Source organism: Canis lupus, chromosome 1 (assembly GCF_003254725.2).
Source record: "Canis lupus dingo isolate Sandy chromosome 1, ASM325472v2, whole genome shotgun sequence".
NCBI lineage: Eukaryota > Metazoa > Chordata > Mammalia > Carnivora > Canidae > Canis > Canis lupus.
Window position 1 is genome coordinate 114078811 of NC_064243.1, and position 11729 is coordinate 114090539.

Consider the following 11729-nt stretch of genomic DNA (forward strand, 5'->3'; position numbering starts at 1 on the left):
GATCGATTCCCTCATCGGGCTCCCTCATGGAGCCTGCTTCTCCCTCTGCCTGTGTCTCTCATGAATAAATAAATAAAATCTTTTTTTTTTTTAAAGGATTGTTTTATGTTTGTTTGTTCTCCGTGCTCAATTCCTGGCACTTTGGTCAGCACCTGACAATGTGCCGGCTGAGAAAGTACTCGGGGAATACATGAAAGCACTTGTCACAACTGAGCCTCCCTTGGGGTCCTGGGGCACAGCCCAATTCCTTAGCAGAGCATCATATTCCTGGGTCCTTCCTGTTCCTGGACAATGAAAGATGTTCGCGGAGGCTGTCCCCCTCCCCTGTTCTCTGTCAATAGCAGGTGGGGACAGGTGGGGAAGAGCTGGTGTCCGCTCTTAGTTCTTGAGTGTTTTGCCTTTCCGATCCCCTCTTCCTGCACCCAGCAGGCTTCCCTGTCCCTTACACAGCCTCCCTCTTGCAAGTTCCAAGTTCCAAGGTGCCTCTTCCCTCCCCTGCCTGCTTTATGAGGGCAAACCGCGGAAAGGCAAGTGCCTCTGTGCCCTCCCACCCGAGGCTGACTCTAGCCCCTTGCGGGGCACCGGGACGCCTCGTGGCGTGGCCACCGCTGCCCCAGCCCCGAGGATTCATCTTCAGAACTCACCTTCGCGTGGGCAAACACTGAACCAGAGTCCAGTTTCTCTTTCGCTCCAGTTGCTCAGCCGGCTCTGGGCTTCCCCAGCCCGGGGCCTCCCCTGGTGGTGGCTGTCAAGCTCGGGTTGTGTTTTCACTTTTCCTACATCAGCTGGAATTGCCTACCTGTCCAGGTTAAAAGCTGCGCCATGGGGCCCAGGCATGAATTCCATCGCAAACAGAGCTGGAAGTTCAGAGACGCAGACGGAGCAGTCAGCTGCGACCCAGGAGGAGACACTGAAGTCAGAGACGCCAAACGAGACCAGGCGAGGACTCTGGTGACAGTGTCAGAGGGGACATCTGGATTCCACTATCCGCTGAAGGAGACCAGGGTCCAAGAATGAAGCTGGGTGAGCCCCTCCTCACAGTCCCCAACCCTCACCTACCCAGAGGAGGCAAGCATCCTCGCCGTCCGCACCTGATGCTCCCTAACCCCTCACCTGTGGGTCCTTCCATCACAGATACGGCTGTGGGCTGTGTGCTGGTGCTGACAGCTGTGGTGCTGACGGCGACGGGAGCAGTTCCTTTCCCCAAGCCCCTTGGGGTCCTCGCAGATGCACGGGGCTGCCACTTGGCCCAGTTCCAGTCTCTGTCCCCACAAGAGCTGCAGGCCTTCAAGAGGGCCAAGGACACCTTTGTGAGTCTCCCTCTGCCCCACCTGCTGGGGGCCAGGCTCCACCTCTGCCTCTCTGGGTTACCATGCTGCACCCCCCCAAAGGGGGACCTGCCCCCTTCCCTCACCAGGCTAACCTCCCCCAGTCCCGCAGCGGGCAGACTCCTGTCCTCCTGCGGTGGAGGTGCCTCTATCACCTTCTGCACGTTAACCTGGGCTCCTGCTGTTGTTAACATCACCCAGTCCTACTGGGGTGGGCTTCTCCCCTCTGTCCCTCCTGCTGGGGGCTGACCTCCGCCTGTCCTCTCCAGGAAGAGTCGCTTTCCCAGAAGGCTTGGAGCTGCCGCCCCCGACTCTTCCCCAGGACCTGGGACCTGCAGCAGCTGAAGGTGAGGGCACAGCCAGGCCTGCCCCTACCCTTGCCTGGTCCCGATCCTCTGGCTCCTTAGGTGGCCCCTCCACCTTCTTCTCACTTGTCCCTCTCTCCTCATCCTCCCCTCCAGCACCACATCCTGCTTTGAGCACCTTGGCTGTACCCTCTCACCTGTCCCCTGGCTGTCACTCTTACCTGTCCCTTGCTCAGGCCTCCCCACCTGTTCTCTCCTGTGTGCAACTCTCATCTGTCTCTGTCTCCTGTCCTCAGGTGTGGGAGCGCCCCATGGCCTTGGAGGCTGAGCTGGCCTTGACACTGAAGGTCCTGGAGGCCATGGCTGACTCGTCCCTGGGGGACATCCTGGACCAGCCCCTTCACACGCTGCGCCACATCCACTCCGAGCTCCAGGCCTGTGTGAGTGCTCAGGGCACCTGGGCCCTGTCTATGGCTTCTGGGCATAGGGGACCTCACCCCGCCACCCCAGGCTCTGCCTCACACGCCACTCGCCTCTGCCACAGGTCCCAGCTCAGCCCCCAGCTCAGCCCCCAGCAGGCTCCCAGCCCCGAGGCCGCCTCCACCACTGGCTGCAGCGCCTCCATGATGCCCCAGAGAAGGTGACCAGGGAGTGACCTGTATCTGGGGACAACTGGGATCCCAGATGATAGGCAGCCACTGACCCAGCCCTTCCTCCCCACAGGAATCCCTCGGCTGCCTGGAAGCCTCTGTCATGTTCAACGTCTTCCGCCTCCTCACCCGGGACCTGAAATGTGTGGCCAGTGGAGACCTGTGTGTGTGATCCCCGAGACACTCCTGCACCCTGTCCTGACATCCTAGATATTATTTATACATACATCGACAACTTTTCTTAATGTATTGCCAGCAAATCATTATTTATATACTTATGTGTGTGAATTCTCAAACTTGGAACCAATGAAATGTTTATTTTTCTACTTTGTATAAAAATTGTGCAAATAAAAAAAATGAGGAAAAAATGCTCCTTGTGGTGTGGGACTGTGTGTTTGCATGGACTGTTTTTTTTTTTTTTAAGATTTTATTTATTTATTCATGAGAGACACAGAGACAGAGAGAGAGGCAGAGACACAGGCAGAGGGAGAAGCAGGCTCCATGCAGGGAGCCTGACGTGGGACTCGATCCCGGGTCTCCAGGATCACGCCCTGGGCCGAAGGCGGCGCTAGACCGCTGAGCCACCCGGGCTGCCCTGGACTGGGTTTTTAAGGGGTTTTGTTTTTGGTTTTCTGGTGCCCTAACAAATTACCACAAACTTAGCATCTCCAAATAAGACAGACCTTGTATTCCTGCGAGTCAGAAATCCAGGTGGGCTCTGTAGTTTCTCTGCTGTGGGTCTCACAAGGCTGAACAAAGTGCGGCTGGCCGGATTCTTAATTGGGGAGTTCTGGGAAGAATCTCTTTCCAAGCTCATTCAAGTTGTTGGCAGAATCTGTTCCTTGCAGTTGCAAGACACAGGTCCCTGTTCTCTTTTGACGTTGTGAGCGTCTATCCTTAGCTCGTGGTGGCCTCTTTCTGGTCTTGGCACAGGAGATCCTACAGTCTCAGAGCCAGCAACAGCGTGGCAAATCCTTCTCATGCTTGGAATCTCTCTGACTTCCCCCTTCTGCCACATTTCTCTCTACCTCCAGCCCAAGAAAGCTCTCTGCTTTTCAGGACTCATTGTTTAGATTGGGCCTAGTAGGATAATCCAGGGTAATTTCCGTATTTTAAAATCCATAACCCCTAATCCCATCTGCAAAGTCCCTTTGTCATGTAGCATAAGTAGCCACAGATTCCAGGGGTCGCGGTGGGCATCTTTGGGGGGGGCCACTGTCCAGCCTACCACAGTATGTGTGTGATTGTGTGCGTGTGTGTTCTCTCTGCGGGCATGGGAGGGGAATCACATGGATGCATTTTATTATAAACAAAAGTTATATTAACTAAAATGCCTTAATAAGAACATTTGTCATTGTACTTGGTGTTGGGGTCCATGTGAAACTGTGCTGTCCCGTATGGTTCCTGGGTTACACACAGCTATGGATGACTTCAAATGTAGCTAGTGTGAGCTGAGCTGTGCTCTAAGTATAAAATATACTGCAGAAATTGAGGAATATTGATTGATTGGTTGACTGATTTGATTTAATTATTTGACACAGAGAGAGAGAGAGAGAGAGCACAAGCAGGGGGAGCTGCAGGCAGAGGGAGAAGGAGAAGCAGCCTCCTCTTTACACAAGGAGCCCGATGCGAAGCTCCATCACAGAACCTGGAGATCATGACCTGAGCCAAAGGCGGACACTTAACTGACTGAGCCACCCAGGTGCTGCTGCAATTTTTATTTAAAAAAATTTTTTTTTCAAAAAAAATTTTTTTTTCAGATGGTGCCTGCCCAGTTTCTCCACTGTAAAGTTACTATTTTCTCTTTGTAACAAGTGAGTGTGTGGGGAGGCTTTGAGACTAGGTCAATGCGTATTCCCTCTTGAACTCTGACCTGTTCGTGTTAGCATTCATCGATGGTGCTTGTCTGGCTGTTACAATCAGGACAGTTACAACTGGCCATTCTCTTTCTATGTTTATTACCTGGCATTCTACTGTCAGGAAGAGCTTTGCTCTTCTCCTTCATTTATATATTTACCAGTCAATTTATATCAGCACAGACTCATGACTTCTGATTTTACTCAGTAGATTGCAATTCTTTACTCTTATATGTTTTGATGTTCTAGTTGTCCCAGATCAGGTCAATGGAAACACTTTCAAGAGGGCGCCTATATCCTTTTGTATGTCCCTATCATTCTCTGAGCACCACCTTGCTTTCTGGATTAAGATTTTAAAAAAATATTTATTTATTTGTTTATTTTAGAGACAGGGGAGGGTCAGAGGGAGAGGGAGAGAGGGAAAAGCAGACTCTGCGCTGAGCACAGAACCCAATGCGGCAGTGCTCAATCTCACGACCCTGAGATCATGACCTGAATTGAAATCAAGAGTCAGATGCCTGGGACACCTGGATGGCTCAGTGGTTGAGCATCTGCCTTCCACTTGGGGTGTGGTCCCAGGATCGAGTCCCGCAAGGGGCTCCTTGGGTGGAGCCTGCTTCTCCCTCTGCCTGTGTCTCTGTCTCTCACAAATAAATAAAATCTTTAAAAAAAGATTTGGATGCCTAACTGACTGAGTCATCCAGGTACCCCTGAAATAAGATTTTTAATGGTTTTTGCCCTGCTCCAGTTCTACAAAGAACCATTTCTCCAAGAAGATGTGGTTACTTCCAGTGGAGAACAGTATGTAGAGACCAAGATGCGGGTGCTAGGTAGGCTGACTGCTACAGGAATACCATTGGTTCTACTCTATCCAAGGGCAGAGCTAGGGAATAGATGGATGTATGTACAGAATTTTTGTTAACCATAAAAGGCTAAAATATCAGTAATAGTTTTTACACTAATTATCTGTTGAAATTATATTTTAGATATATTCTTTTTCATTTCATATATTGCACATATTTATTGTTCATATACTATTTCATATATTTCTTTTTTACATTTTATTTTATTTTTTTTTAATTTTTATTTATTTATGATAGTCACAGAGAGAGAGAGAGAGAGGCACAGAGACATAGGCAGAGGGAGAAGCAGGCTCCACGCACCGGGAGCCTGATGTGGGATTCGATCCCGGGTCTCCAGGATCGCGCCCTGGGCCAAAGGCAGGCGCCAAACCGCTGCGCCACCCAGGGATCCCTCTTTTTTACATTTTAAATGTGGCTACTAGAAAATTCGAAATCACATATGTGGCTCACATAACACTTGTACTGAGCAGTGCTGGTTTTGAGGGCATGATGTCGTAGTGGTTCTAGGCTCTTACCATCTGGCTGCTCCTCCATCCTTAGTGTATCAGTACTGGCTCACCTCATGGTCATAATATGGGTGCCACAGATCCAGCCATCACACAATCACCTAATTGGTCCAAAAGCAAGAGTGGTAAAGATTCCACCTAATTGTATCTATATTTATTCTCTCTTTCTTCCTTTACTTAGAGAACCTGAGTTTTAAGTGGATTCAAGAGTGTTCTACCAAAGACAACATTTCCCAGCCTTCCCTGCACCTGAGGCAGTTGGTGTTGCTTGATATATGTGAGTGAAAGTGATCTGAGCACCTTATGAGTCACTCTCTTAAAGGAAATAGGAATACCCATCTCTTCTCCTTTCTCTTTTCCTGCTGAATGTCAGCAATGAGAGAAGCTGTCTTATTTTGCCTTCAGTCTTCCAGGATATTTTCAGTGGATGTAGAATCCTGTATTGACGGGACGCCTGGGTGGCTTAGCCGTTGGGTGTCTGCCTTTGGCTCAGGGCGTGGTCCCAGGATCCTGGGATTGAGTCCAGTACTGGGCTTCCTGCATAGGGCCTGCTTTTCTTTCTGCCTGTGTCTCTGCCTCTCTTTCTCTGTGTGTCTCTCATTAATAATAATTTTAAAAATCTTTAAAAATAGAATCCTGTATTGACAGCCCTTTTTTCTTCCAGCACTTTAAAGCTTCAGATAAATTATATATAGACTTAGGTCCTTCCTTTCTGGAGCTCCCTCCATATTGGGATTTCTTCTTTCAATTTCTAACTGCTCTGGAAACCCCAAACTCTGGTGTCTGACATCTCAAGTTAATGACTATGGTTTTCTGTTGAGTTCTAGCTGTCCCTTGCCACATGGACAGAGGTGCATCTGCAGGGGGAAGAGCTGTATGAATTTAGCTCTCACACACTGTGTTCCAGTTTTTTTTTTTTTTTTTTTTTTTTTTTGTGTTCCAGTTTTTTAAAGGTTGAGTCCTCTCCAGCTTAAGCCTGCTCCTGGTTTCTTTCTTTTTTTTTTTTTTTATTTTTTATTTTTTATTTTTTATTTTTTAACTTTTTTTTTATTTATTTATGATAGTCACACAGAGAGAGAGAGAGAGAGAGAGAGAGGCAGAGACACAGGCAGAGGGAGAAGCAGGCTCCATGCACCGGGAGCCTGACATGGGATTCGATCCCCCGTCTCCAGGATCGCGCCCTGGGCCAAAGGCAGGCGCTAAACCGCTGCGCCACCCAGGGATCCCTCCTGGTTTCTTTCAAATGTTGTTTTTAATTTTTTAAATTTAATTTCTTTTTTTATTTTGGGAAGGGGAAGGGCAGAGGGAAAGAGAGAATTCCTAAGAAAGTTCCATGCCCAGTGCAGAGCCCAACATGGGGCTTGATCTCTTGAGCCTAAGATCATAAACCTGGCCGAAATTAAGAGTAAGGTACCTAGCCTATTGAGGTGCCCAGGTGCCCCTATATATTTTTTTATTTTTTAATATATATTTTTTTGTTTTAAAAAGATTTACGTGGGATGCCTGGGTGGCTCAGCAGTTGAACATCTGCCTTCGGCTCAGGGCATGATCCCAGAGTCCTGGGATTGAGTCCCACATCCGGCATCCCATGGGGAGCCTGCTTCTCCTTCTGCCTACATCTCTGCCTCTCTTTCTGTGTGTTTCTCATGAGGAAATAAATAAAAAATGTTTTTAGGGCTGCCCTGTTGGCTCAGCGGTTTAGCGCCGCCTTCAGTTCAGGTCGAGATCCTGGAGACCTGGGATGGAGTCCCATGTCGGGCTTCCTGAATGGAGCTTGCTTCTCCCTCTGCCTGTGTCTCTGCCTCTCTCTCTCTCTGTGTGTGTGTCTCATGAATAAATAAATAAAATCTTTAAAAAATATTTTTAAAAAGATTTATTTACTTATTTGGGAGGGGGGTGAGGGAGTGGCAGAGGGAGAGAGTCCCAAGCAGACTCCATGCTGAACACAGAGCCCGACCCAAGGCTCGATCTGGCAACCCCAAGATTGCAACCTGAGCTGAAGCCAAGAGTCAGACACTTAACCAACAGTGCCACTCAAGCACTCCAAATAGTGTTTTTTTAAAAAATCATTTTGTCCAGAGTTGCTGGTTGTTTTGTTCAGAGTTGGTAATTGTCGTCTGTGTAGAAAGTAATAAGTACTTCCTCATCTGTCCCTGCCCCATCCTGCTCTCTTTCTGGTTCCTCCCTCAGGTGAGTGATTCCAACTGGGGTCTCTCCTATGGCTGCAGACACATGTCAGCTGGGATTTGATTGATCTGAAGGTTTGGCTGAGTTGGATGCCATTGGTGGCTCACTTATATGGCTGGCTATGAGCTCAGCCAGGAGTGCTGATCAGAGCATCTGAAAGTGGCTTCTCCACAGGATTCAGACTTCTCCCAGCACTGCAGTCCCTGAGCAGCTGAACTTCTTACAAGAGAGTTGGCTGCCCTCCAAGCACTGTTTAAGGGACAGGAAGTGAACGCTGAAGGCTAGTTAAGGGCTATGTCCAGAAATGACACTATATTCTATTGGTCTCAGCTGTCTCAGGCCCTGTCCAGATTTGAGATGTCAGTGAAAAATAAAACTCACTCTTGATGGTGGAGTGGCAATGTCACATTGCAGTAGAGTATGTGGGATAGAGATATTCCTGGGAAATACAATTTGACCACTATCGACATGATCCCAATCTCTTTCCCTCCATACAATACTCTAAGTGTTTATGATGCTGTGTGGTTGAATGTGAGTATCTGCCCAGAATTCATGGCTGCCCAGTGTCCAGAGGAGTAAAAAAACCCTGACACGTTCAGAGGTTTTTATCTAACACTAGTGTTTGGGGAATAAGGAGACAGCTTAGCATCACTCTCCATGGTCCTGAATCTGTGTGATTTCTCCTGCCCAAAGCCATGCAGGAGAATGGTCTGACTCTATCAAGACACACACATATGTTGTGTGTTCTTTGTTTTGTCAATGTTGACAAAAATTGACATGACATATGATAATAGAAAAAGGAACCATTCTGTTTTATAACAATAGCAAAAAGGTAGTGAAAGATCACAGTGGAACCAGTTGTATTTTAAGCACTGCCCAAAGGAAAGAAAGTCCTTAAATTAACACAATAGTCCTATGCTGTAGGTACTATTATCAGCACACATTTTAAGTCCAGGAAAGGTGAGGAACAAAGAGATAAATTCCCCACTCCATGCTACACAGATAGTAAGTTAAGATTGGAAACAAATTATTATTTTTTTAAAAAGATTTTATTTATTCATGAGATACACAGACAGAGAGGCAGAGACAGGCAGAGGGAGAAGCAGGCTTTCTCGGGGGGGGGGGGGGCTGATGTGGGACTCTATCCTGGGACTCTGGGATCATGCCCTGAGCTGAAGGCAGACACTCAACTGCTGAGCTACTCAGCCATCCCTGAAACAAATGATTCTTGACAGAGTCCATACTTTTTTTTTGAGAAAGAGAGAGAGCTCACATGGTGGGGGGAGGAGCAGAGTGTGAGAGAGAATGCTGATCATGGAGCCTGATGAGGGGCGTAATCCTACGACACTAAGATAATGACCTGAGCTGAAATCAAGAGTTGGATGCTCAACTGACTGAACCACCCATGCGTGCCCAGAGTTTGGTTTTAAGTAGCATTCTCAAAAGTAACAAATCTTCACAGCTTTTGCTTTTCCCTGCTTTCTTGATGAAAATTTGGCAGAAGAAATAAAACCCTCACTTTTATATTTAATTTACATCATTCATGTACTAATGATAGTTTTAGAATTATAGACATTTTTGCTTTATGATTTTTGTGGTTTAATAGGGAAGATGGTCCTGTGCTCACCCCATCAATAATTTTCTGATATTTAACTACTCCCACACTGGCCACATCCAGGCTGGTGATAATGTAGAGGAGAGAAAGAAGGGAGAGACCAGGAGAAAAGAAATGAAAGGAGAGATTCCAGTGAACTGAACCAGATTTGCCATAAAGCTAACAAAGTTTACCTTCAGTTGGGTTCCCTGGAAATAGAGTATGAGATAACAACTTCCAAGCAGACGTTTTCCTGGGGAGGAGTCTAGGGAGATAGACCTATAAGGGAGTGTGCAGAGTAAGATTGGGAAGAGGGCGAAGCTAACTCACAACACACTTGAAAACGAGGTCTCAATTTATCCTACAGGGAACTCTGGAGATGGGAAGGCCCCTTGGAATTATTCCAAACTGACATAAGGAGTTCGGGTCTTTCTATTTCCATATTAGTCAGTTATTGGTTATGGGCTCACCCCCTGGAACTGGAGCATAAACATACACTAGGCAGTTCCCAGTGGGTGAGGAAATTCCTATGGAAGGACGTGACTGTGCACTCTCAGCAGCTTGGCTCTGATCACCACAGTGTCCACTACTGTCCACCCTTTGCATTACTCCGATTTGTTTGCTCCGTGTACTCAGTTTGTTGCACCTGGGAATAGCTTTTCCAAGGTTGTGGCTGATCTGGTCTTCTGGAGGAAATTAAAAAAGGAAGGTTTAGTGTGATGATCTACATGCCCACTTCTGCAGCTCATCACAAGTAAGTTACTGATACTCATTATTCCCTCTTGTGCCACACATCATGCCTTCATCCTCAACTGGTACTTCCACTGGCTTGGGTGGATGACCCAGATACTTACCCCAGAGTGGTATGGGGCCTTTGCTACCATGACCTGCTCAGTCTGTTGCTCTTGTCTGCCTATTCATTTTTCCTCATTAAAATTGGTCAACAGAGGGACGCCTGGGTGGCTCAGCAGTTGAGTGTCTGCCTTTGGCTCAGGACATGATCCTGAGGGTTCCAGGATCGAGTTCCACGTTGGGCTCCCTGCATGGAGCCTGCTTTTCCTTCTGCCTGTGTCTCTGCCTCTATGTCACTCATGAATAAATAAATAAATAATATTTTTAAAAATTGGTCAACAGAGTGACTAAAGATGCCCCAATGGATCACCTGAGTGCTAAACATATACTTCCCATCTCCATTGTGCGGCCAGGTCAATCTCCTCCACCAAGGTGTTGATCCCTTCTCTTGTTCATTGATCTCTTGGCAGAAGAGCAGTAACTGGGTGACAGTCAGAACTTAAGGTTCAGTGGGATTTTTGCTGTGTTCCAGGTGGAAAGGACTCCTCACTGGGAACAAGGACCTCTCAACTTACAGAGCCTAAATTTTTCTAGTAGGAATCACCATTTTCCAAGGTGGGTCAGTGGAAATGATGGTAAGCAGTGCTATCTTGTCATTCACTCCTTGGTTCCCAGACTCATTTTTCCACCCACTGGGGACCCAACACCATTTGGCGATGGTTGATTTAAGGCATACATTGCAAACTCTGCAATGGCTGTACTTCCTTTGTTATAAAGTCCTTTGATACATGGTGCTGATATGCAGGATCCTGTGCTGGTGGATCTGAGTTCAGAAATTCCTCAGATGGTAGTTCTTGTTGAGGCCTTGAGGTCAGAAAAGGCAAACTCTTGGCTGGGTTTTCCCAGTCCAGATGAATCACTGTGCACTCCAGGGTGGAAGAGATCCAATGTAGTCAGCTTGCTGCCAAGTGGTAGGTTGGTGTTCTTAGCAAGTGGTGCTTCTGGCTAGCAGGCTAGACATTTGGTAGTGGCATTATCCAGATCAGTTTTGATGAACAGGAGCTCATGCTTTTGGGCCCCGACCATGGCTTTCATCCTGCCACAATGACTGTTCCATTCATATGCTTGTGGTACCAAAGCTGGGGAGGCTGATGACAGAGACTGATGATGTCAATTGGCCAAGTCGTTATTTCTCCTTGGTTGATTAGTGTCACTTCTGTAGTAGATGCTCTCTGGTGGCATTTACATTATACTATGTGTCCACTCCCATATGTCTATCCATATCTTTCTATCCTAAATGTCCTCATCTGGGATCACTTCATCTTTTTCAGGCCAATTTCAAGCTGCTGACCAAGTATCAGGGCCATTTGTTAGTGCTTGCAAGTCTGTGTATAATCACTTTGGGCTACTTCTCCACATAGTGGATGAGAAGCTTTGCCCTCCAGAGCTCTTCCTATTGATAAGATTTCCTGTCACCTCCACCTTTCAGGGTCACTCTTGAATGGGCTGTAGTGGAACAGAAGTGTTTTCTTCTTAGCCCCACATACTGAGCCAACCCATTCATGGACCAAGCTTAGCCTCTTTCATCATTATCAGCCAGTCATAAAGGACCCTCTGCCATGCAGCCATACGTGTGAACAGAGGAATA

At 47.4% G+C, this 11729-nt stretch overlaps 1 protein-coding gene across 1 annotated transcript; it reads left to right on the plus strand.

The window, feature by feature from the left end:
- The first annotated feature begins 1013 nt into the window (after nt 1–1013).
- Nucleotides 1014–2455, plus strand: LOC112643716 (interferon lambda-3). The gene is made up of 6 exons (XM_049110018.1): nt 1014–1023; nt 1135–1310; nt 1598–1675; nt 1930–2073; nt 2190–2273; nt 2357–2455. The coding sequence occupies exons 1-6, from the start codon at nt 1014–1016 to the stop codon at nt 2453–2455; spliced, it is 591 nt and encodes a 196-aa protein (XP_048965975.1).
- Nucleotides 2456–11729: the final 9274 nt, after the last annotated feature.

Excerpts from the sequence above, each read along its gene's own strand:
- LOC112643716 (XM_049110018.1), top strand. Across the intron at positions 2,074-2,189 it reads ACTCCGAGCTCCAGGCCTGT|CCCCCAGCTCAGCCCCCAGC; the intron begins GTGAGTGCTCAG and ends GTCCCAGCTCAG. Across the intron at positions 2,274-2,356 it reads TCCATGATGCCCCAGAGAAG|GAATCCCTCGGCTGCCTGGA; the intron begins GTGACCAGGGAG and ends TCCTCCCCACAG.